The 27,087-nt window shown below is 34.8% G+C and overlaps 4 protein-coding genes across 5 annotated transcripts; 2 read left to right on the top strand and 2 right to left on the bottom strand.

Annotated features, from left to right (window-relative positions):
* Window positions 1–11,105: 11,105 nt before the first annotated feature.
* LOC105385076 (dolichyl-phosphate beta-glucosyltransferase) lies at window positions 11,106–13,307 on the top strand. The gene is made up of 6 exons (XM_038112043.2): window positions 11,106–11,258; window positions 11,364–11,538; window positions 11,644–11,852; window positions 12,211–12,425; window positions 12,781–12,918; window positions 13,032–13,307. Exons 1-6 carry the CDS (start codon window positions 11,187–11,189, stop codon window positions 13,228–13,230), a joined length of 1,008 nt encoding a protein of 335 aa, XP_037967971.2. The 5' UTR covers window positions 11,106–11,186; the 3' UTR covers window positions 13,231–13,307.
* A 498-nt stretch (window positions 13,308–13,805) lies between these two features.
* LOC105387198 (programmed cell death protein 6) lies at window positions 13,806–16,227 on the bottom strand. 2 transcript variants are annotated; one of them, XM_011557890.3, is made up of 6 exons: window positions 16,047–16,227; window positions 15,902–15,961; window positions 15,708–15,814; window positions 15,355–15,623; window positions 14,725–14,820; window positions 13,806–13,980 (listed from the first exon to the last, which is right to left on the bottom strand). In XM_011557890.3, the coding sequence occupies exons 2-6, from the start codon at window positions 15,955–15,957 to the stop codon at window positions 13,969–13,971; spliced, it is 540 nt and encodes a 179-aa protein (XP_011556192.1). In that variant the 5' UTR covers window positions 15,958–15,961; window positions 16,047–16,227; the 3' UTR covers window positions 13,806–13,968. The 2 variants fall into 2 exon arrangements, with proteins under 2 accessions (XP_011556192.1, XP_011556193.1); XM_011557891.3 differs by having other exon boundaries at window positions 13,806–14,820.
* Window positions 16,228–21,569: 5,342 nt separating this feature from the next.
* LOC105387197 (60S ribosomal protein L27a-like) lies at window positions 21,570–24,096 on the top strand. Its single transcript, NM_001305529.1, is given in 5 exon segments — window positions 21,570–21,588; window positions 21,764–21,827; window positions 21,975–22,072; window positions 22,317–22,469; window positions 23,935–24,096. Coding segments are annotated over 5 exon segments (447 nt in total). The 5' UTR covers window positions 21,570–21,585; the 3' UTR covers window positions 24,064–24,096.
* Window positions 24,097–24,583: 487 nt separating this feature from the next.
* LOC105387196 lies at window positions 24,584–26,773 on the bottom strand. The gene is made up of 2 exons (XM_011557888.3): window positions 26,653–26,773; window positions 24,584–26,329 (listed from the first exon to the last, which is right to left on the bottom strand). Exons 1-2 carry the CDS (start codon window positions 26,735–26,737, stop codon window positions 25,071–25,073), a joined length of 1,344 nt encoding a protein of 447 aa, XP_011556190.1. The 5' UTR covers window positions 26,738–26,773; the 3' UTR covers window positions 24,584–25,070.
* Between the last annotated feature and the right edge of the window lie 314 nt (window positions 26,774–27,087).

The following is a 27,087-nucleotide window of genomic DNA, read 5'->3' as shown; positions in this document are numbered from 1 at the left end:
TAATATTGGATTTCGGAATCCTGTGGAGGTGCGCGGCTTCACTCGGTCGCACATTTCACTCCACTACTGTTCGATCAACCCTTTATTATTAGCTCTATTTCGAATTCCACAGCTATTTTTGACACTTTTATTTTGTTTAGTGCGAGTTTTTTTATAGAAGTGTTAACACGAATTTGTGTGGCTCAGCAACGTCGTCAACCGGCACACACTAGCTCCAAGACATACTTTGCGTTGATTTTCATATAGATAGATAGATAGATAGATAGATAAAACTTTATTTGACATATACAGCAATACTGATAAAATCAACCACACAAATCACAGTCATCGTCAAAAAGGTGTCCACTCAGCTAATGCAGTGCCCTTGGCTAGGTCAAGGACACTGCGCTGGTATTTCAGCGGAAGCCTTTCTGTTGACACACTACATGTAGGTAGTTATACAAAAAAAAGTACTTTCACTGCTTGAAGGGTTAAGAAAAATCTACGCTAAGCCCTTAGGATAATTTGTGTCACTTTTATGCTGTCTTACTGCGTACTGAGTGCGAGTTTCCACACCATTCGAGTATAGTAAACGCTCCGTTTACAGTTTTGTACTTTGTCGAACTATTTAACTGTCAAACTTTGAAAGAATAAATAGGCGGTTTGTTACTTTTACGAGGTATTAAAGTGCATTTGCCGCCAACTTCAGAACTCCCAAGTTGTTTGATGGATACAAACAACTTGGGACAAACAACTTACAACTCACATTGTCACTGTGAGAGGGGTAAGGTTGTACTACTAATACAATCGCAACATTATGATGAGTCGAACCCAGGGGTTAATAGATGGATGGGGGTAATCCCAAGGTAATTAGTCGTGTGGCTACTAATAGATTACAGCAAGACTAATTTGGATTAACGTAATATCTAAATGAAATTGATATTATATCGCACACTGAATAGATTATTATAACATGAAATTATTAGGATAATAACAGATTCATCGTATTGGTAGACAACTGTAGTATTAAATATGGCTTTGATTTATTATCAGCTGCCTCCTGAACAATTTTTACTTATTGGAATTTATGGGTCTAGTTTTTATACAGTGGTGAAAACTAAAATGCTACTAAAAATTTGATTGTACGAGCAAATACCAAAAGCTGCGTGAGATAGGGCGGTAGGTACATCAGGTAAGTAATTCACAAACATTCAAACTATAAGCATCTGCAAACAGAACAACTTGTTAATTTCAGTTGGATGTAGAGATTCACTAACTTAGATTAGGTATCTACCTAGGTCGAGGTGTGCGGTGCCAGAATGTGAGTGTGTGATTATAGTAATATTATACTGAAATTGTATGCACGCTACATAACGTTTTATGGTACTCAAAGGAACCTATTGTGAAATCCAACGTAACAGTCAAGGTGTAGTCAAGATTTAATTTCGTACCTTTTCGTATTTCCTTCGTTCTTATTCCCCGTGAATCATGTAGTTGATCATGATCCAACTAGTTTTTGATACTGGTACAAGCTCCAGCTGGGTACCTATCAATCTATGTCCTGTATTTCCTGAAGCAGCACTATCCATGAAATCAATTTAAAGCATACGCGACGGCAACGTTAAATGGTTGGCAGGGCACACTAACGCAGGTAGTGTATGTGTGTGTCGGCGACGTCGAAGTAATTATTTAGTTCTGGGCAAGCCACACACGGATATTGTAAGCATGTAGTTGTGCCAGTGACAATGATTCATTGTTTTTATGATATGAAGCAAAATTTTGCAAGGCATTGTAATAGATTGAATGGCTCAGTTGGTATGATACAAGACTTACATGAATCGGTATGGTGGTTCAAATCTCACTGAACTTAAATAACAACAATATTCCTTTTTTGTTTTTTTAATAAATTAAATTTATTTTTTAAGATGGTTAATAATAGTATTGTAGTATATACGAATAAAAGCAACACAGAAAGTAAATGAAACAAGTTATTAAGTGGTAAAATTACTAAATTTATTCTTGCCGTAACATAAACATTAAGGATGTTACGTTTTTGTTGTTTTTCGTTTTAAAACATAGTTGTAGTTTATATTAATAAGGAAAAATTTCAATTTGCAGTTTTAAATCATAATAAACATCAGACAAGGATGGACTGGCTGTTTTACTAAAGTAAATAGGCAAGTCATTAGTTATATGAATCAACATGTTAATTAGCTAGAAATAAGATAACTTATTCTCACCTCAGTAACAATAACATCATTAACACATTGGCTTACCCATAATTGTAAATAATGATAAGTATTTAACAAAATAACAAAAATCTTATACAAATGGAAAAATAAAAATTACTGAGCTAACCCCTCACTATAACTTTCACCACTTTTTCGCCATAATATCTTACGTCCATCCTTGTCTGACTTTTCATCACTAAATATCACAACATTGTTGCACCAATCAAAGTTTAAAATAGTCAGTCGCAAAACGCACTCTGTTTCGACGATGCTGATCGGTTAGAGCAATTTTCTTCGCCGGCCTCCGACACCGCAACCCAGCAGCACGCAAGTGAACCCGTACGGATTGTAGGGATAGAGGATAGATTATGTGTTGTGGCCGTAGAACGGGTGCTGCAGAACGGATCAGCGCTATGTGCAGCTACGATTTCTCGATGGCGTGGTGATGCATCCGTATAGACGACTACTGTCTACATGTCCCGAATCTGCGTATTTGTGAACCCATATAAAATTTAACAGTTCTCCTCTGCAAACAAAAAAAACAAATACTTAGCATATACAAATACAAATATTCTAACAGTCAAATAAAATATTTGCAATTCTATGTGACTTACCGTTAAACGTCTTGCAATTTCACTAATTGTAATATTTTGTTCATATAAATACAATTATCTCCGCCTTTTTGAACATGGTTTAGTTTAAGTTAAGACTTTCCATAGTGACTGCGAAGAGTAATTTATTAAATTGACAAATCACAAAGTGAATCACTATGCAGACGCAGAGGTGAATTGTCACTAAAACTAAAAACAAATTTCGTTTATTCATATTGTATGAGGGTAGAATGGTTTTAATTCTCAAATGAAGAACAAATCATATATTTTTGCCGAAGAGAAATAGTTAACAGCTATGCAGCTTGTAGTCATTTGTCAGATTCAAATAAATTAATTTTACGTGACGTGACGTTCGGACCCGTTTAAAATAACGCAAAATTTGAATTAAGTAAAATAAAAATATCCATCAGTGGACTCGAACTCACGACCTATGTTTCGTGAGTCTAACATTCTACCATTGAGCTACGAAGTATATAGACACAAGCAGTGAAATTTTGCTACACTTCAATTTTATAACTATTTAACTAACACTACCGATTGATATTTTTATGTCACAGCTGGTATACGTTTGCCTACGCGCAAACTCGTTTGTTTGTGTGTGTGGTTTGTTACTGGTGTGTAAACCGATTTCTGCGTTTATGCACACATAGACAACGTTAGTGTGCACACATACACTACGTTAGTGTGCCCTGCCAACCATTTGACGTTGCCGTGTGTACATTATTACAAATGAATTATATGAGAGACACGCACGTTAGCTGCAATGGCCTTCTACTAAAAAGTTAAAATACCAACCAACTCGATACGGCATACCAGGGTACCCGAGTAAGTAAACTACGTTAGGGTGCCTAGAATGCTAGAACCTGCGTCTGAATAAAAGCAGTTTGTACAACAGCAATTCAACAATCGGCAAAACTCCTCGGCTCTGAAACAGCACGGCTACTCTATACTGACGAAAAACGAACGAACGAGAGCTGTCATGCAATCGGCACGTTTAATTTCACGAGATAGAGTCGTAGCTCGCGCAGCAGCGCATGGAAACTTAGTTTTTCGTGATATAGAGTGACCCCCCTGAAACAGAACTAATTCCGGAATGCGTGAGTGTTGCCCGGATCCCCCACGAGAGGCGCCACTTGATCTATCCGCACTCCGCCGTGCTCGCGACCACTTCACATCGGGACTTTCGCCTTTGATTCTCGCTCGCTATCGGAATATCGTTTATGAGCTGGTATCTCTGAAGGAATATCTGACGTCTAATACTGAAGTATTGGAGGGTCAGCTTTGTCATGTCACTGTCCTCATGGATCGTAACCGATCGTAACTAGATTATGATGGTCTTGTATATTTAATTCTTATGGTGTGATTCGCCTGTTGTTTCAGGTTTACCTTTCAGTATCTACGTTCATTTACCTACCGTAATCTAAACTACTTTACTAAAGATTTACCCCCTTATTCATAGAGAAGTTACAGAACGTTTTAACTAATAAACTGTTTTGTCCCTCTCCGACAAAGTACATTTTGTTCTTTGACAGAGAGGGACAAAACAGTTTATTAGTTAAAACGTATTGTAACTTTTCTATGAATAAGGGGGTAAATATTTGATCGTTTGTTTGCTTATTATATTATTCAAGATTATGAGAATTATTAACAAAATAAAACAAAATAAAAAATAATTAAAATTTTGGACATGGCGATAACACCACCGACTCGTACCTAACTAGGTATTGCATTATGATTAGTAATTACCACTCTTGGACAATTGAGACTTTCTTTTTTTACTCTAACTCTCTACTTTATAACTTAGGCACCTTTTAGGCACACCGTTCCTAACACCTAGCTACCCAACTGTTTCTGTTGGTTTGTGGGCATAAAATCAATTACACTCACGAGCAATTAAAGAGTCCCGCCTGCCTGCCAGTCACTGGAACTTTTTCTTTACTCGTGAGTGTAGTAATAATTAATATCTCATACGTGTATCGAGGCAAGGATTAGCTCGGATGAGCCCCGGCACTCGCGTCCGCTCCAGCGCGGTACATTATCTGCAGAGGTGCGCCAACTAATGCGCTAATTTATTAACAACCGAAGCGGGAGAACGCCGCTAATTCCTTATTTAAATATTGAAGGGCTCTACAGCCCACTTGGACTAATGAGGAGGCTCCAAATTGTTATATTATTATATAGGAATAACACTTTGTATAGAGAGGGAAATTAATCGCAGAATTATGGCAATGGAGTGTAAATATAAATATATCTCTATTACCTAACTACTTCATATTTACAAAGTCATTCATCTTTATGTAAGTGCAGATCACGTTCTCTGTACAATCTGAAGCGCAATGCCATGCAAAGACATTCTGAAAGAACTTATACCAAATTTTTTACGCTTAGCAAAGTACTACGAGGTAAGTGGCTACGAGCTGCTACGAATTTCGTAGCACAACCTACAAAGATCTAAAGTAGATGGCGCTGTTTGTAATTTAACTTACGATTTACAATATATTTATTTAAGTGAAAAAACGCGCGCGGCGAAGAAACAAGCAGCAAGTCAATCGCTCCCATAAAATTTACGATTTCTATTGCTAAAAGTAACTCTAAAATCTTGAGACAAATATTAAACTATTGCGTAACATATGTGCAGTGCAAGTGTGTAATTTGTTATTACCAGAGAACTTTATCTAAGCGAATAAATCCAAAGAAAACAAAAGTTGAATTAAAAAACTACCTACAGTGAGTGATATCGAGTGCGTCTTACAAAAACGCGTAAGCGACGCGTATTGCATGGCGCTTACGACGTTTTTCCCACAGCTTCTTTGAGCCGATATTTGTGGGCCTTTATTGGTGTGCAATTCCATTATTTTTCTTATAAATACTGTACTTATTGCTCCATACTAACGACTCCGACGCCAACCGTTAACCGGTACAAAACTAAGGGGCCTTTATTGCGGTGCGTATTTAATATTGAGATTTTATTCAAATGAGCGTTCAAAGATCCCCTCCGAAGGGCGCTTCAAGCCCAGAGAAACGGAAGCCAATGGAAACTAGAAGCTCTGCATCAACGCAGCGTAAACGAAAGCAACCCGAGGCCGACTATGATGTTGCATCTACCTTAAATGATTTTCGAGCTGAGATGTTAAACTCCTTCAAAGATTTGATCAAGGCACAGAATGACAATTTTGAAAAGCTAAACCAAGATGTGAAATCTATAAAAGATCAAATAACTGATATTAAGCAATCTAACGAGTTACTTGTTTTAGAACACAATGAACTCAAAAAAGAAATTACTGAATTAAAAATAGTAAATGAAAATCTAGAACAGAAGGTCAGCAAGTTGCAACTAGATATAAATACTATACAAAACGAAACAGTCAAAAAAGATACACCTACAAACAACAATACCTGCGAAGAAATGTTATTAGAGCTACAGGAACGGCAGTTAAGGCAAAAAAATATCATTATATTAGGTGTCTCAGAGCCCAACAATAGTATAACAATGGAACGAAGAGAACATGATAAAATGGCTGCTTTAAATATTTTGAAAACGATAAACCCAAACTGCCCGGAGCCCCGGAAGTTCATCCGTATTGGAAGATATAACAAAGAGAGAAGTCGTCCATTAAAAGTTATATTTTCTACCAAAGAAGAAGCTATAAGCATCCTAAAAGATAAATCTAAGCTACCTGAAAATATAAAAATTATCTGCGACGAAACACCAATGCAAAAACAATATATGTATAAAATAAGAGAGACTTTTCAGCAACGACAAGAAAATGGAGAAGAAAATTTACGAATCAAGTATGTAAAAGGAGTACCTACGATCATTATTGAAAATCAAAAAAACTAACAACATTGAACTTGCCAAAGCTATCCCACACCTCTCAAGATATCACACATCAAGTAGTATTAAAACATGAAGATATAGATGTATCATCGACATCACTAAAGTTATTTTACGCTAATGCTCGAAGTCTAGTTAAAGATGGTAAACTTGATGAAATTAAGTGCATACTACATGCCATGCGCCATAAAATACATATAGTGGTTATCACAGAAACATGGATTAAAACAGAAGAAGAAGCAAATATGCTAAAATTACCAAACTTTTTTCACTATTACAACTACAGACAAGATAAAATAGGAGGAGGCATTTCCATCTACATACACAATAGTTTAAAACATAATCTAACTGAAACAAAATACATTGATGGTAACCAGTACTTGTGGATTTTTATCGAGAAATTTGCCATCCATATTGGCGCTGTATATAAACCAGATGACAAACATATACCGCAATTTATTGAAGAGTTTGAATCTCAGATCAATAGCAGAAAAAGGGCGTTGATTCTCGGTGATTTTAATTTAGACCTACTTTCCAGAAGAAACACCCATATTAAATCATACAAAAATATGCTGAAAGAAAATGGATATAGAATTTTAAACAAGATTGACGTAAGATATTGCACACGAGAAACCACAACAAGTAAAACTATTTTGGACCATGTATACACAAATGTAAAAGGAAATGACTTTAATGTGTCTATTATTGAGTCAACGATGTCCGATCATAAACAAATATATTGCGAAATACTCAAAATGAGACATAAGCCAATTAAAAAATCTGAATATAATGCCATTGACTATGAAAAACTGTACAAAATTGCACAAGAAACTGACATTAATAATATAGAAGATGAATATGAAGCACTAGAAACTATCATAAAAGATTTAGTAAGAGCAAGCACTATTAAGAAAATAAAGGTACTCAATTCACCCCAAGACGACTGGATTAATAAAGCAGTTATAATGGAAATATCAGAAAGAGATCATCTGTGGAGAAAAGCAAAGATAGAACCAAATAATGAATGTCTAAAGTCTAAATTAAGAATACAAAGAAATCGTGTAACTACAACTATTAAAAAAACAAAAAGACATTTTTATAAAAAAGAATTCAGTAAATGCATGCAAAAACCTAAGAAAATGTGGAAGTTGATAAAGCAACTGTGTAATAATAAAGTTAAAGACAATTGTGTTAATGTAAAACTTGAAACTGAAACTGAAACTATAACGGATGGTGATGAGGTATGCGAGTGTTTCAATACGTTTTTCTCAACAATAGGACCTAAATTAGCAAACGAAATACCATCTAACTATCATTCAGACGACAGACACGTAAAAATAAGAAAAAATTCAAATTATACAACATTGAATGAAATCACTCAATGTACACCTAGCGAAGTAGATAAAATAATAGATGAGTTAGATCCTAACACAAGCTCTGGTATAGATGGCATATCCACCAAGTGTATTAAATGTTTAAAGGGTATTATTTTGAACAAATTGACAAATATATTAAACAAGTCGGCTGTCCCATTTTAAAACACAGTAACAGCCATGAGACAAAATGTTCAGGAGAGCCAAAAAACATTTTTGTCCCTTCATTTCAATGCCCTGGTAAAACTATGACAGATATCTGAACAAATGTAAGCTTAAAAGAAGCGGCAGAACCTAGGCTTTACATACAATACTATTTCATTTAAATATAACTAAAATTGTTGCTGTAATGCACAAAAGAAAACACTTACTAGGTTTTATATGGTTTTCTCACCCTAAAACCGCCCTCACTGACCATTTCAAAACCTAGTAAGAGCCATTATTGTGTAATTTAAGACAAGTTAAGTATATTGAAATTGCAATAATTGCGTAATAATTTCATTTTTTATATGTTTGGGACTTTTACACGACGGCACTATAAGTAATAGCTGAAATACGGGCATATTTTTATGTTTTTTTTTTGTTTTATGTAAATGAATTAAATAGCCATATTAAGAAGGCTCTAACATGAAAATTATTTATGGCTGCCTTCAATTAGACAATATTTCCTAAATTTTTATCTAAAAATCAGTTTTCTCTTATTTATAACTTGTTTTTTTTTTGGTTTATGCAAAATAGGGCTAGTAGAAAGGTTCTGACGAGAAAGGTCTCTATGGCTTTTATAAAGAAGACAAAATTTACTTATGTTCTAAACTGTAATTCAACTCTCTAGGTCTCATTGGTGCAAAGATACAGGTTCTGAAATGTCTGATATTTTGTTCGAAAAAAGTGTTAGTAATAATGTATGCCATTTGTGACTTACTAAAATTAACGGACGAAAATTGTCCTTTGCTGACCATTTCAAAACCTAGTAAGCGCCATTGACCATTTTAAAACCTAGTAAGTCATTTTCACTTACTGTGTTTTAAAATGGTTGGTGGCTCTTACTATGTTTTGAAATGGTTTTCGTGGCATTTTTGATTTCGCAGGGTGGAGTTACTAGGTTTTTAGAAATTTTATTTTCGTTTCTAAGCGGTTTTTTGATATTCTGACAATGCAGTTTTGTGCGGAATCGCCTAAAATAATATAAAAATCAAAGACCCGTTTTTTTAAAAGTTGGCGGTTACTGTGTTTTGAAATGGGACAGCCGAAGTGTCTAAAAGACGGTATTGTTCCGAGTAGTATGAAAATAGCTAAAGTAACGCCAATATTCAAATCCGGGAGTAGAACAAATACTGGAGATTATCGTCCCGTATCAGTTTTAGCTGTCACTTCAAAAATACTGGAAAAAATTATCTACACGCGCTTAGAAAAACACCTCACAGATAACAACTTTCTATCTCAAAGTCAATACGGATTCCGCCCACATTCTAATACTCTCTGTGCTACTGTGGATCTAGTTACTGATATAAAAACCAATATTGACAAAAAAAACATAACACTCGGAATTTTCATTGATCTAAGAAAAGCATTTGATACCGTTAGCCATAAAAAACTGTTACTTAAACTGATGGACATAGGCATAGAGGGACAAGCATACGATATTATGGAATCATACCTTACTGACAGGACTCAAATGGTAAAAATAGGAGAATTCAAGAGTAAACCTCAAAAAATCCAATGCGGTGTACCGCAAGGATCAATTTTGGGTCCACTACTGTTTCTTATTTACGTTAACAACATATGTGAGTTGGGTTTGCGGGGTAAAATAACATTGTATGCTGATGACACGTGCTTATTTTACTATGGTCGTGATATTCATACCTTATGTAAGCACGCACAAGAAGACTTAAATAGTCTATCTGATTGGCTAAAAGGAAATCTTTTAACGATAAATGCCACCAAGACGTGTTACATGATAATATCTGCGAAAAACAAAATAATACCGGAACATCCACCACTTACAATAGATGGAACAACTTTAAAAAAGACAACACATGAGAGGTACCTTGGTCTAATCATTGATTCAAAACTTACGTGGAAAGTACAGATAGAAAAAACGATTTCCAAAATTAGATCCCTTACAGGTATGATTCGTAGCATTGCCGGTTCATTACCACTTAGTGTAAAGTATGTCATTTACAATAGCTTAGTCAGACCTCATATTGAATATTTGATAGAAGTGTGGGGTTCAGCAGCCAAAGCACATCTAAAAAAATTGCAAGTGGCCCAAAATAAGTCAATTAAATCATTATTTGGATATGACTATCTCACACCGACGAAAAAAATCTACGCTGACACCAATATCATGCACATATCTCAGATATATACCTTCCAAACGTGTATTCTTATTTATAAAATTACAAATAAATTAGTAAATTCTAATATATCGTTTAAAGCAAGAGAACACAAATATCAGACGCGTACGAAAAATCACCTGCAACTACCCTCACCAAGAACAGAGTTCGGGAAAAAAAATATACTATTTGAAGGAGCACAGATGTATAATAAACTTCCACAAGAAATAAAAAAATCAGCTTCACTTTCAATATTTAAGAGCCGTTTAAAAGAATATGTGACTAATAATATAGGTGTACTTTAATTCTACTACTAACCTTAAATTTAATATAATAGGTAATTTTGTGGGGTCTCCTGGCTTGTTGTATTGTTTAAATATAGATTTACGTTAACTAGATTTTAAGAATGCATGATAAGTTAAGTTAGAATAGTTTTTCTCGTTTTAAGTGAATTATAAATTAGTTCTTATGAGAAATAAATATCTAAAACCTAAAAACCTTTATTGTATTGTAAAGCGTTAAGATAGAACTCATGATAGATCTTACATAAAAAACACACGGATCATACGCGGAAGGTATAAACTATTTATCATCAATATACATATTTATATTTTAATAAATATACAAATTATTGTTTGTGTTCCTTATTCTAAGAAATCTAAACAGATTATACTAAATTTGTTTGACGTGTCTTTCACAGAATAACTGTCAATTTTTTTTCTCCTGCCGGCCTGGGACGTACAGTGTTTACAACTTATACCTATTTATTTTCTTTAAAACTAGTAATAATTTAATGTAGAGTGGTTTATTTATAGATAAAAATGGATCTATTATTGTTACTATGGACATTGCTACTTTATGGACTCCTTTTAGGTGTAATTCTTCTATTATTGGTTAGTCCTTCATCAACACATCTTCATTTTAAATTGTACTGCTCATTACCCAATAAGATTTCTGTTATAATTTGTAATAATTATAGTTTTATTACCTTGTTTCAGCTTTCCATTGTCCTTCTGCTAGTAACAAACCCGTACCCAATGATAGAGCGTTCCAAAGAGGAGGAAAGTTTTGTAGATGCCAAAACTGGGAAACACCAGAAGTTTCCTACATTGAGTGATAAACACAGTGTTAACTTGAGTGTTGTCGTCCCAGCTTATAATGAAGAACAAAGATGTAAGTGTGATATACTATTTTCTCTGCCTCCTTCGCCATAAAGTTTCATGAAGTAATTTTTCTCACTTATCCATATAAAATTTTCTGTGTATTGTTTAATTTCAGTGCCACCAATGCTAGATGAGACACTTGAATTTCTTGAGGCAAGATTGAAAGAATATCCAGATTACAAATATGAAATAATTGTTGTGAGCGATGGAAGTAAAGACAAAACTGTTGAAGTAACTCAGTCATATGCTCAACAATATGGATCTGACAAAGTTCGGTGCCTCAACTTAGTAACAAATCGAGGGAAAGGTGGAGCTGTAAGATTAGTAAGTAATTAAAAAAGATATTAGCCAGTTTTATTTACTTTTTACACTGTATTTGACAACTATATCACACGCTACAACAGTACTAAACATAATCTGTATTTGCTGTGCTGACTGTGTGTAGTTTTTGTGATAAGACCAAGGTCTAACATTATGGGCATTGGGTATCTTCAAAACACTGACCTCTGCAGTCTGTACTACCCATCTAAGGTTATCATTGGAATAAACTATCAAAAAGTCCCTGAAATTAAGGGCTTAAGTTGAGGAGTTTGTAAGAGGTTTCAGCCTCATATTTAATCATCAGCCAATAATTGTACACCTATTTTGTTTGTTAGACATACATAGCTTTTTGTTATTCCAGGGTGTCCAAAGTGCAAGAGGTGCCCTGATCCTATTTGCTGATGCTGATGGTGCTTCAAAATTTGAGGATCTAACAAAGTTAGAGGAAAGTCTCAAAGAGACTGTGAATGTCAATCCACTGACCCAACCAGGAGATGTAGCTAACAGCATAGCGCTTGTTATAGGATCTAGAGCTCATCTCGAGAAGGAATCATTGGCTACACGAAGCTTGTTTAGGTAATGTTCCCATAGATACTTATTAGCCATAATACCTATTATTTTTCAATAGTCAGATAAATCTGTGCCATTAGCATAATATGTAAAATTTTATATGTACTGTTCTAAAGGACTTACTATTCCTTGGACAGTTATTGCAGCTGCTAATATATGTCCCACTTGCTAACCTCACACAAGCAATACTTTTATTATGTTCATTTTTGTCATAATAATATTCATCTCGCTAGCCAAGCTACATGTCCTGAATTTTTAAAATATTAGCATTTTCTTTACTTAGTAAGGTTATATGTATAGTTAAGTTATATTTGTATAGTAGTATACCTTGTACTGATATAAATTGTTATTACTTTTTCAGAAATATATTAATGTATGGCTTCCACTTTCTCGTTTGGATTTTCACTGTGAAGGGAATAAAGGACACCCAGTGTGGATTCAAACTGTTTACCAGAAAATCTGCTGATATTTGCTTCCAAAGCCTTCATGTAAATAGATGGTAAGCTACTTTTGAAGCATAATATTTTAATATGGTGTTTATGCAAAGTGTGATATTACTTCATTTTGATTTATTTTTTATGAGTATTATATTGACCCCTTCTTATTTTCCAGGGCATTTGACGTTGAACTCCTGTACATAGCACAAAAACTTAACATTCCAATTAAAGAGATTCCAGTGAGATGGACTGAAATTGAGGGCTCAAAGGTGACTCCAATACTGTCATGGGTGCAGATGGGATGTGATCTCGGCCTCATATGGCTAAAATACAAGATTGGCGCATGGAAAATTAAATGTAACAAAACAGATTAGGTGCATTTATCTATTTAAGCATAATCTTATTTACTTACTTACAATTTTACTATTAAATGCTGCCTTTTATGTCTTAATTTGGTAGTACTTCATAAAATAAAAACCCCATTTATTTACACTTAATAATTTATTGAATAGACACTCATATACCAACCAAGGTAGTACCTACCCAGAATTCAGAAGACAGACATACAAATGCGCGAGGCCGTTATATTTATTCTTACATATTTTACTTACATAATAAGTGATAAGCTATCCCTTTGTATGACAAGATAATACATATACAACACATTTACAATGTTAGACGGTGATCGAGATACAATAAATTCACCAGTAAAATCAGCATAATTCAATAATTTTAACCTTGTTAACATATGCCTTTAAAGTTTAAAAAAAACACAATATTGGAGATTCTAGGCTCACTAAAAATATTACCAATCGTATCTCATCTTTGAGCAGAATGCAATTTTGAATAAATTTTGCAAGATCTAAGAAAAATTTGGCAATATGAGCAAGACCATTTCAGCTTTGTAATATAATTACTTATAATAAATGCTATTTTTTTTACAGATATAATAAATTCACAGCAACAATTAATATTTATGAAAAAATATAAAACATCAAGATATTTGTAACAGTTGTAACTAAAATCTGTATTCCTGAATATTAACATATTAAAATTAAGCTATTTAAACCAATGGTATAGCATTTGCTTATCTGGATCTTTCTTCCGACTATTCATGGCCAACACTGTACAAACAGAAAAATATAACAAGTCAAAACAAATAATTTAGAATAATACGTTTTAACATCCACATGCATACCCAATGACTATAATTCTAATATAATGGTTACAAAAGTGAAAAGGTAAAGTTTCAGTTATTCCTGCTTATTTTATTCAGAATTTGATAAAAATATCAGAAATTCTAAGCTCAATAGCATTACTCTTAGAACTAAATAATGTAATTATAAAGTTGTGCTTTACATGTTAACTAAGCACTTATCTACAATAGGTAAAACTACAGTTAAACATTTATAAAAAATAATATGGACATCTTTTAACAACATGAAAATTTTATTTTCAGTATTTTTTGTGAAGAGTTTGACTGATGCTGAATTGCAGAAAGGGACTTTAAGCTAATGTTGACCTTAAATGTTTAGCTGCCTTCATTAGGCAGTGGACAGGAAGAGATATACATAGATTTAATGTAGACATTAGCTTAATGATCCTTTCTGCAACTCCAGGAGAATTATGGTAAATATTTATCATTAAATTAATGCTAGGTATGTTGCACTCAAAAGTTTTTCACATGCAGGTCTTTTTTTGGCACAACATAGAAAAGAGATTTTAAAAAGGCAACTTTTCAGACAAAGCATAATTACCTATAGGTATTAGGTATCCACCAAGTGCCATAATAAAATTATTCTAAAATACATTTTGTAAATAATTAAAACAAATAGATGTAGGTACTGAAAAAAGTGCAGAGTTTATACCTTAAGTCCAAACACCATAGTAAGGAATTGCTCATAATGAATGGTAATCACACCATCTTGGTCTGTGTCATATTGCCGGAATGCTGAAGTTAAGGTCTGAAATAGAAAAAAAATACATTTCATACAGTAACTCAAATTTGGCTAAACATATCAAGATTAATTTTTCATATTCATGTGTCATAAACAACACACATACACTGAATGCTAAAGATCCAATAAGTATTTTTAAGCAAATGTCTGCCCTAGCAAGGAATCAAACCTGGGAATCTCAACACTGAACTCATACATAGCAGTTGGAGTCACTAACAAACAAACAGAGCCATCTGGCCATGTAGCACAGGGTGCTATTAAGACGTGAAAAAAGTTCTCCATCATGCTCACTCTTGAGGCTCGCGATGTGAGTGAAAGCGATGCAAAACTCTTGTCACGTCTTAAATGCGCCCCGTACTAGCCCTTCTGATCATCCTAGTAAGTGACAAAAATATGATGTGTATAATTTACATGCTACTATAATAAATCATTTGTGTATAGTGCTTTTAGCTCAGTGATATCTCTCCTCAGATAAGGGTAGATATGCAATGTAATTTAACTGAAGCTCAAATGTTTGATAAAGAGAATAAAAATACTTACATACAAAGTGACACAACACTGGATGAAGTCATCAAAGAGAATGGTCCCTTGTCCAAACCGATCAAATTTGTTGACCATCATATTCACAACACTGTCGCTTAGCCGGTATCCAAACGCAGTCAGTGCATTCTTAAGCTCAGCCTTATCAATATTTCCAGAGCTGTCCCGATCAAAAGATCTGAAACAATTCTGCCAGTCCGTGACATACTTCCATAGTGCTCCAAAGTCCTCAAAGTTGATCACACCTCGGCTTTGCTTGTCAAACATTCCTGCAAGAGATGAAAATTATTATGAAATATTGCTGTCTTACCACTTTCTAGAACTTATGATTCATTTATAAACGGTCATCTCACCTATCATTAGACGCACAGTTTCTGGGTTAAATGGGTTCCATGTACCATTTGATAGTGCTTGTTGCAATTCATCCGCTGAAATGTAGCCACTACGGTCCTTGTCCACTCTACAAAAAGAAAGTTGTGAGCTAGATTAGAAACCTATGTGTTTATGACTTTTACATTATAAATAAGTCTGAATAAGGAATTATTACCTTCGGAATATATCCCATAGAAACTCTCGGCTTGGCATGGGTGACTGGAAAGCCATGATCCTGTAAAATATGTTATTTAACTAAAAAAATAAGTATATCCGTGTGATCGTTAACCCACAGTGGATAGTTGAGTAAGTACACGCACGTTGATAGAAGTCGTTTAGCCTCACTTTGATTTCCAGATAGTGCAGAAACTATTACGTAGATTATTGTAATTTGTCGTTGTAAGTACCCAAGTTTACTATAAAAATACTTCTTTCGAAATCAAATTTAATAAAAATTGCTTGCGGAGTTGCTGCTTTTGAAATTTGACATTGACAAGTGAAGTGAAGTGAGTCAGAGAAATACAGATTATGTAGATAATACAAACATGCTTTTGTTCTATGTACAAACTACATCATATGCTTATTTTGAGGAAACCTAGGTATTTGTGCAATGAATGGACGAGTAGACAGTACAGTGAAACTATAAAGTCCTGAAATTAAATGAGGGCGCAGCTATCTTTCAAGTAGCAACCCTATATAGCGAAACCAAACTGACTTTGATACTTGAAATTTTGCCTGTGACTACCTACCTTATTTCTGTATTTAAAAACAACTTACCATCCACAAAAAAGCTCATTATTCAAGCTAGAAGGTATTAATATGAAGGCTAATAGTGAAACCAATAAATATTTATTAAGATAACGTTATTACAACTGTATAAAATATACGGATTTGTTGACAAATGGCACACATAGTAAAAACATCAATTTCTCTTTTTAGAGGGCCTGTTCTGTTTCTTCCAGGAGTTAGAAATATTCCATTATAGAGCCCTCTTTTGCAATATGCCAGACGGTACTGTCCGATACTCCTATAAAATAAAATAAAAAATGCTTATTTGAAACTACCCTTAAATTAAGAAAAACAGAGTTACAGAATGAGAATTTAGTAAGTAAACAACAAATATAACTTCAAGTATCAAAATGTTATAGTTTGACTCAACTTAAACCAGCTCAAACCTACAACCAGCGGTATGTAAACAATGTTCGACTTGGGCTCTAAACCTAGGTTTATTGATAAATGAAGCGTTGGTACTAATAAAATATGAATTATTACAATTAATACAATGTTACATACCCTTCATAGACGCTGTACGAGCGTAAACATCCTCCGAATTCGACAAAATGTGTCCAGCTTCATGTTCCGCTAAACATTGTATATTAACTCGATGAATAACTTCCCTAGCTTGACTACGAATATTTTTCTTCTTCTTCCTAATTGCAAACAAGCGTAAATAGTTGTTTTTATCTATATTATGCTAATAATTAATAAGAAAATTGAAAAAAACTGCCAACCGCCAATTGCCATAAACAATTGTTATGACTTTTATGTTTCTTTTCTAATGGTGCCAGGCTCCTGAAAATTTTAGTTCCTCAAACATTAATTTCATGAATTAATAGTTTCACTGTAGATAATAATATGGTGTACGATAGTATCACTGACTGCTGATGTAGTCTCGAGGCTTGGAGTTCGATTTCAGACTGGGCAGATATTATTTCTCGGTCTTCTCGTTAGATAAATAGGTATACTTACATAATTTATGTTCTTGGATGGTCTTCTTTCTTGGTCTTGGATGTTCAATGTTTGTGTTTTCGTGTACGTAGGTACTGCCTATGAATAAGTTTAGTGTTCTTGAAGTCCATATCTACACAATAATACAATCATGAAATCTCGTAATTATTATAATGTTCAACAATAGGACCTACTTTATAGAACACGTCGATTAGTGGCATTGGCATTGGCATCAGTGGTGGTGTGGTGCATAGACTAGAATATTATAACTAAACGTAGTGAAACGTAGTGTTCTTTTCTCTATGACTAGAGGTGTGGTGGTGGCGGAGCAATCTGGTGGCGGGTGGCGTATCCAAATCATACGGATTGCAGACAATATTTACAGTACGGGCGATAGTACGGTTGCTAAAGGTAGTAGGGGAACAATATGAAGGGTTTATAGAGGCTATCTAGGTAGAATATAATATAGGTAATACATTGACATATATATTACTGCGTAAGGACAGGGCAAACCACTCAAGAAAATGGCACCCGCGTGTTGGCCCTAAAATAGACATTTTAGGGCCAACGGTCCTCAGTCGACAGTTGTCTGTGACGGAGAGATAGTCTTTGTTTCTTGTGATAAATATGCCTATTTTTGTTGTGAGAGGCTACAAAAACTATGATACGAAGGTCAAAAAATGTTCCTTTTTGACATATCATCTCGTATGATTTGGAATATCGTATCGTCCTTAATTAATTAATAAACACATTTTAAAGCGATAATTATTTTACTACCAAAGTCTACAATGGCCGCACGATGTAACCTTGTACGGACGTCATTTTTTGTTGGATTTCCTCCGAGAACATTTTAGAGTGATTTTTCATTAGAATTTTATTATACCCTTAAATTCAATGGATGCAGTTCATTTTTATTTGTCACCTGTTTAATATCATAGCAAAGCAACCGCATGTAACTCACTCATATTATTATGTATGTACGTACTGTCCGGTGACGATGACGGTAAAATATGAACGCACGTATAGTGCCACAAACTTATCTGTTCCGGTGACAGCTCACATGTATGTATAATATTTCATAATTCTATAAGATTTTATGTTTGCTCGTATTGTTAATTCGCTCTTGCCGTGTTGATAAACCCATCTAATCTTTTATAATATACAATTCATTAGTAAGTAATGAGATATGGATCAATTTAGTTCGCTCTCACCGGAACAGATAAGTTTGTGGCACTGTACAAGGTTGCGTCGTCAGGATAAGTGGCTCGGCTCTAACCATGCTCTAACATAGTTCAAAAAAATTATGACAGATGACAGTTATTTTGCTTGTATGAAGAAGGTTTGAGCATGGAAGTAATAATACAACAGGAATGCGCACTGCACCAAAAAAACGAGCCGACAGAGATAGTCAGCACGGAGCCCTCCATCTCTTTCTATTTTTGGTGACCATAATTTTAGGTAATTCATGAGACATCACTTCTAATCTATCATGTCGCGAATAGGTGTCGATGGTCTCAAAGTCACCTATTATTCGAACAATTCGATGTACAGGTAAGTAAATGACTGACAATGATAAAAAGTCTTAGCAAAATCGCACTCTTTATTGTCAGGACTTTATAGTTCGACTGTAACGATAATAAACACTTGCGATGAATCGGGATTTATCATCGTGTTTAAAATGATGAAAACTTGTGGGAATTACTTGGAACCACCTTTGCTATGTTTCTTCATTGGAAGGAAAGCTGAAATTTGGGAAAATATAATTTTAAGTAAATAAAATTAAGTTGGGTGTAGTGTTGACAAGAAAGTGTCAAAACAGGTTAACATTAAACGCAACTATGTATGTACCTAAAACGTGTTTACTCTGTGGGTGTTCCGTTTACATAGTCTAGTTCAGTGTTTTTCAACCTTTTTCATGACGCGACCCCCCTGGTATTAAAAAATATTTCGCGACCCCCTTGACCCTTCGGTTTTTTTAACATTTAGGTATGTATAAAAGGGCCAAAAAAAAATTGGGTTTTGTTTTATTGTCGACCATTTAAAAGGTCCTAAATATAGTCAAAGTATCTTATTAGTTATGTTAAATACAGGATGTTGCAATAAGGGTATACTAAGCCGAAACCTACATGTCCATGTGCATCATGGTATATCTAAGTCGGAAAATGAAATCAGAATTTAAAAACTCGAAAATCGCGGTGAAAATCTTTCTAGTTTTTTTTTCCACACATCTGGCCTTCTTTGTCCAATTTGCTGTATTAAATTCCACATAACCCGCAAATAATATTCTTTTCCTACCGTTTGACTTTCTGGCAAGAATTCCGAGTGCATAACACCACGATAGTCAAAGAAAACAGTCAACATGACTTTGACTAACAATCGATGGAAGACAAAAAGGAAAAATCGCCGCGAGTACTAAATACAACTCTGGAAACAGCGTTTAAAAAAATGTTGTGATGATTGGATAATTCGTTGGCGTATTGTGTATCGTTTCTGAAGGAGCATACTTTGAAGGTGATTAAATAAATTTGGATGAATAACAATCATTTTTTGTTTTATTGATCCAGTCCCGATACTTTTTACACAGAGTAGTATTTTATTAAAGTTAATATTATTTTCTGCATTCATTGAAAGCAAACATGACCTGAATCAATCAAAAAACCTTCTCTAATTTAATAATTTACTGTGGAAGGCAAGATAAAGTAAGAGTAGACTCGAGCTAATTGTAGGTATCAACAATAAAAGATTTCTCGAGAAAACTACAGATTTTGGCCAGATTTAGTAGTAGTTTGCTATAAAAATCTATGCTCGCAAGGATTGAGTAAAATGCCTATAAATTATCGCTGATCTATCATAATTATATACAATATCAAGAAATATATATTATATTAAATTAATTGTCTTTATGGTTTTTTTTTCACTGTAATACCCAGTTATTTCGATCTCTGGCGACCCCCCTACAGAAGCTTCGCGACCCCCCAGGGGGTCGCGACCCACAGGTTGAAAAACACTGGTCTAGTTGATGAAAATCATAAGATTTAAAAAAAAATATCTCAACCTAAGTGCTTCCGCCGGTTTTAAGCTTGATAAATTATCTTATAAATAATACTCATATCTATCACCAAAAAAATCAACAGCTCATAACTCTTTACCAGCCTTATAAGATAACAGCCACAATAATACCTAATGATACTTAGGTATAAAATAAAACAAAAAGTTGAATGAAACAGGTCCTAATTAATGGAAAGAGCTTCAAAAGTACGAATGAATGGTCACCCTAACCATAACGTCTCTCACAACAGTATATAAACGTCATTCGTCATCTTGACAACTTCGGTCTTGTCTAAAGTATTTAGAAAAACTACCAATATTTTTTATGAAATTATTATTCATACAAATACCAAATATTTCATTAAAATTACATGTTTATAATGATTTATTATAAATTTGTTTTTGAAAATGATATGATATACAGTAGTCTATGCGTTAATTTAAATTTTTTTTTGCATAGCTCTCTTCGTACAAAATCTACTAAAGTTTACACAACTAAATCCTGGCAATTGTTAGAAAGAGAGGAAGGGCTCTGTGATAACCCTCTCTATCGGCTCGCGGCCTCTTTCACTTCAAATATAAATCTTAAGGTGAATTCGTTAGGTCTATTTTTGTTTGCATCATTTTGGTGAGTGCGCATTCCTGTTGTATTATTACTTCCATGGGTTTGAGTCATTTGAGTAAAATGTTCAGAAGGGCGTATCCTTACTTTTGAAATCATTGAGGTAATAGTTGCGTTTCTACACTAGCTTGCCAGACTGTATACCAAATAGCGCAGTGTCATCGAGTGGTTCTGTCTGTCTGCTACACTGACACTATCCTGCCCTGCTCTGCACTAAATCTGCAGTATTTGGCAGACACCAAATACTGCGGCGTGCGTATAAATGAAACTAACAATCCCCCGTTTCAACGTTCAGTCGTATTACAAATTAATGACAACCAGCCTGCACTTGCTCTAATGTGGCATAATAAAAAATTAATCTGTGCCATCATTCCAATAAAAAAAAAACTACCGTTTGACGTTTGTTTTTTTTTATTTGCTATCTCTTTTCTTCTTGTAAATTTGAAGTCGAAGACTGAAATATGGTTGGTGCTTATTTTTGTGTTTTATCTTTAAAATTCAGTGCAATCATTCCATAAAATCGTTAATTTAATTGTGTCCCGAGTGAATTGAGTGGATAACTTTGTGACAAGAAGACGATTTTTCAGATTTCTTGTGATTTTTTCGACCTAACATAATTGTTCACTATTCGTTCTGCAGGCCACCTCAAAGAAGAAGACCAGGAAGCTCCGAGGACACGTGAGCCACGGTCATGGACGTATCGGTAAGTTAGGATGTGATTCCAGCAAAGGTCTGGCCAGTTATCACTTAAAGTGTTGATGTTTTTGTTACCAATATTTTCTAACCTCAAAGTTATATCGGAGGTTACTTTGGCCTTTATTTACTTATAATCTTCTTTATTCTTAATAAGGTAAGCACCGTAAGCATCCTGGAGGTCGCGGTAACGCCGGTGGGGAGCACCACCACAGAATTAACATGGACAAATACCACCCCGGTTACTTCGGCAAGGTAAGAGATATTTTATGTTTTTACGCTTTCAAAGTACTTGTACGGTTAGTATCTTACTCAATCCAGATATTTTTAAATCTTATTACCTAAATTATCTTACACTATTATACTTGAAATATAAGTTTTAGTCATTTGGATCTTACCATATTCCTACTCGTTTTTCTATTTCTCCACTTCATCAATATTCTCTTATTTTTTCTAGTTCTCTATCATTTACTGACATCAGTTGCAATTTTAATTCCAGCTGGGTATGAGGAATTTCCACTTGAGGAAGAACAAGGAGTTCTGCCCCGTCCTGAACCTCGACAAGCTGTGGACCCTCGTCTCCGAGCAGTCCCGCCTGCGGTACGCCAACGCCACCGACGGCAAGGTGCCAGTCATCAACATTGTTAAGGCTGTAAGTAACTATTTATTTACCAAATAACCTAACCTAATCAATGTTAGAAAAAACCGAGATTCCACATGATAAGTCACATAACTCTTGAATGGTAAAGCTAAAATATGGCTCCCTATGAAAAAAAAAAACGATTTGAAAATCAGTTCAGCCATTTTGGACCTACACTGCCAAAGACAGATACACAGACATGTTAAATCATCATGAATTTAAAACAAAACTCATGTTTATTTACCATTAAAACAATCTCTGTTATCACAAGTTAAAGTTAGTACAAGCTACAGATACCATATTATCTGTATAAAATACTACCACTTATGCTGGATTGTTGATTGCTAATGTGCAATGGTGGTAGTACAAGATCTATAGAAACATTAGTAAATAGATTCAAATGATCATTTACCTGTTATATTGTTAAAGCTTGACTTATTCTACTATGTATATTATCCATTGAACTATTAAATCTTCTAGTTTACACCTAAATTTTTTTAAATTTTATTGGTTAAGGTCTTCCAATATTTCAAAGGTCCTAAAATACTCCAATGACAATCTTTTGAAATTGATTGAATTTATTCACATATTCTATCCACAGTTACGTCCTATTCACTGTCTACGGCTAGGATAGTGTAGTGTATGTAAATTATCCTTATACATACTATGATTATGTGTATGTATCACATGACAATAGGGTAACAACTAACTAACATTATGGACATCAGTAAACGTTCATGAGCATAGTTTCTAAAGTATAGGTTGAATAAAACATCAAAATTAGGTACCCATAATAAGCTGAACGGAGCCGAGACGTGGTGCTTCACCAAAGGGCTTATCCACAAGCTCAGAGTTGCTCAGCGTGCTATGGAAAGGGCTATGTTAGGCGTGTCCCTGCGAGATAGGATTCGTAATGAAGAAATCCGCAGGAGAACTAAAGTTACCGACATAGCCAAAAGGATTAGCACGCTGAAGTGGCAATGGGCTGGCCACGTAGCCCGCAGAGCCGACGACCGCTGGAGTAGAAAGGTTCTGGAGTGGAGACCCCGTGTCGGCAAACGGCGTGTCGGTCGCCCCCCAACCCGTTGGTCTGATGATCTGCGGAAGGTAGCGGGAAGCCGCTGGATGCAGATGGCGGGTGACCGTTTGGGGTGGCGATCGTTAGGAGAGGCCTATGTCCAACAGTGGACTACGGAAGGCTGAGAGAGAGAGAGAGAGAGAATAAGCTGAACTACATGGCTTGAATTGAAATAACAAAGATGGAAAGATCAGCTGTTGAATATACTTACGAGAGCTAGCTGTTAGCATAGTGCATTTGTTTTGGAGGAAGACTGACAATACATATGCTATAGTATCCAGTAGCATACTTAGGCTGAGTAAATAGGTACCCAGCCAAGTATTGACTGGTGCCATTTCCCAGCAACAGAATAAGTTAGCTAATGGACTTATTACTCATCTAAGCTATTATTACTTCCAGGGTTACTACAAGCTGTTGGGAAAAGGCAAGCTCCCCAAGCAGCCCGTCATTGTCAAAGCCAAGTTCTTCTCAAAAACAGCTGAGAAGAAGATCAAGGACGTTGGCGGTGTGTGCGTGCTATCCGCGTAATTTAAGTTTACAATAAAAATCTATAAAATCTTACATCTCATTTTATTTTATTCTTACCATTTGGAAAGTAAAAACAGACTTAGGAAGAGTTAGCACAGTAGGGCGAACTGAAAAATACTAGTGGGTAGTAGTGGGTACAGCGTCGGGGTTAGTTATTTGTCTCTCAGTGGTGCAAGCTCACATTTCAACAACCAGGAAATAATGGTATCAACGGATGTCAAACGTAAAATCCATCCAACAGACGGGTAGGTAAAGCAGCCCTGTCGAGCCACCCCAGCTATATCATCTATAAAACTATCGAAGGGTGCTCTGCTCTCCTATGTAGTTAGTGTTCACATACCTTAGGAGTAGGCACATAGTCGACTCCCGTAAAAATAGTAAAATACCATCGGCTAAGATTAAGAACATTATTATATACTAGCTTTTCCCGTGGGAATTCCGGGATAAAAGGTACTTATAAACCTTGTCAAAATCCGTTGTGTAGTTATAGCACTATGTAGTAAAGTGTGTAAGTACAAAGGAAACTACACTAATTTTTGTAAGCACTTTATTTATTTGAAATGAAATGCTGATTCATTATAATTACTTAAATATTAATGAATGATGGGAGAATATAATGTATATGTAGCCCTATCATCCATTCAATTTCTAAAACTAACTCTTACAATAATTATCACCATTAAATTAATTTCAATATAAAGTGTATGTACCTAAACTAAATAAGAACACAAGTTCATGAATATGTCTCAGATTACAAGATTGATTTCAATTATCTCTCACAGAGAGCTAAAAAATAAAATGTGATGAATATATAATGTAATAATTATGATCTCAGGTCAAGCAGACAGGGGCTTCTAGCAAGAAGTTCCACAAGGCTCTGTCCTTGGCCCTCTTCCTTTAGCCAGAGCTGAATTTACATTACATGGTTGTAATTATTAAAGACAATAATTAAAATTATGTTTCTATATAGGGTCATTCATGATTAGATTGATTAGTTATAACTAGTGTTAGGTATAAATAGTAACTGTGTGAGTTGGAGTAATTTGTTGTTGCTGAGGAGGCACTTGTGTCTGTGTCTGAACTGTTTCTGACTTCACTTGTTTGGCCTTTTTCCTGGCAGCATCACTTTCTGCATAATACATTCCTAGCCTTGTTTTAATAGCACACAGGGCCGCGCCATTTATCTCATCATGGAAAATATTGGCATATCTCCATTGTTTTACAGTAGGACCCCTTTTTCTCTCTTTTTTAACTTTAGACTTTTTCTCTTTTTTTATTTCAAACTCTTCTTCTTCAATAATTTCTGGTGCTTGAGCAATAGGTGCCATAGCCATGGTGATGCCTTGTTGTGGCTCAGTTTTTGCTTGGAGTACAATGTATGCTGTGGTGGGCTGAGCAGATCTTCCCGAGGTTGACTGCAGTAGTATGGGCCCAGTTTGTGTTTGATAATAGTTTCCAGGTGTGGCAGTTGTTGCTAATGTTGTCTGATATTGATTTTGGAAGTAGTTTTCAGCAATATTAACAAGATGCCCATTCCCTTGGTAGATAGGGGCATAGCTTGGTTCTTGTGGTTGAGGCATAGGCTGAATTGTTGCTTCATTGGCCACCACTACTTCCATGTTTCGTTTAGATTTAGGCATTGTTGCTGTGATGTTGTCAGGATCATAGGTTTTTATGTAATCTTTCCACATCTTGGAGATGTTAATTTCAAGACCAGCAATCTTATCAAGCCTTATGAAGTCTTTGAGGCGATGAGTGTGAACAATAGAATAGATGTGATTCTTGATTTCGTCACAAACTCCCGGTGGTAATCTAATTTCTCCAGATCTCTTGTGACTGTTCTTGCCACGGTTGTCACTGGGAAACATAATGCCATCATCCATTTTCTTACACAATACTCTTACTTTTCTTTCAGTGATTGCATGAATATTCTTGAATGCTGTTTGACAGATTTGAGTTTCTCTTCCCTTTACTCTAACAAAATATTCAAAGGTGCAAGTGCGACGACTGCTAGACTTCACTCTTTTTCTCTTTACATCTACTTGTCTCATTAGGCCAAATAAATATGCATTTTGTTCATCATGACTTTTCATAGAATAAAATCCTTGAAATGTTTTGAGTCTTATGTCTTCAGGAACTCTTTCAAAACATTTTCTTCTGCAATTACAGTCGGGTCCAGGTTGTTTCTGGGGAACCACCTTTCCATTTGCATTTATGTACTCTAAACCTGCTATTCTTAGGCGTTTCTGCTTTTGTTTGTGCCATTCTGAAAGAAAATTTATTGTTATTTATTTATAACTTAGGGGGTTGGACTGTGAGATTGTATACCTACCTATTACCTATAGTAAAGTGTGGAGTTAGCACAATGTAAAGATGTTAGAGATAAATTTAAGCATTAGATTTTATTTACTATGTCGCTGTAAGTTATAAAAATATTTTCAAACTTATAGTTTGCACATAACAAAAATGTAATAAGAGTCAAATACTCAACAAAGTCGGGAATGCTATACGGACGCATTTACATACTGAATAAAAGAGGAAAGTTTAAAATGTACAAAAGAAATATAAAATAGTTGATTTAAAACTTGCCTTCTGGATTTCGCGCTCTTTTTTTCACAACTTTTCCATTTTTAGAGAGTTTAATTTTTCGTTCATTTCTTGAGACATCCGCCATTTTAGTATCAAAGCGAAATATTTAACCATAGACAAACAAGATTCTACAGATTGTTTACCTTGTTCTGTCATTTTCGACACACAGATAACAGTCAACCCTTATAATAAGGAGTCTAGTACTGTGAGCAAATCGTACAGTGTGGCAAATAAAAGTAGGTAGATGATTTTTACCTTTGGTTTGATAATGTAAAAATATTAATAACATCAGTTTAATACTCGTTTTCATTTCCGTTTTAATAAATAAATATCAATCGTGATCTTTGACAAGCCTACTAAATATAATATCTCGATTGTGTTTGCGGCAGCGGCATGGTGGTGACAGAGTGACTGACCTAAAATGACGTTTGTGAT

The sequence above is a fragment of the Plutella xylostella genome, chromosome 13 (genome assembly GCF_932276165.1).
Source record: "Plutella xylostella chromosome 13, ilPluXylo3.1, whole genome shotgun sequence".
In the NCBI taxonomy this organism is placed as follows: domain Eukaryota; kingdom Metazoa; phylum Arthropoda; class Insecta; order Lepidoptera; family Plutellidae; genus Plutella; species Plutella xylostella.
The sequence above is the reverse complement of the archived record's forward strand: the minus strand, read 5'-3'. Positions and strand labels throughout refer to the sequence as shown.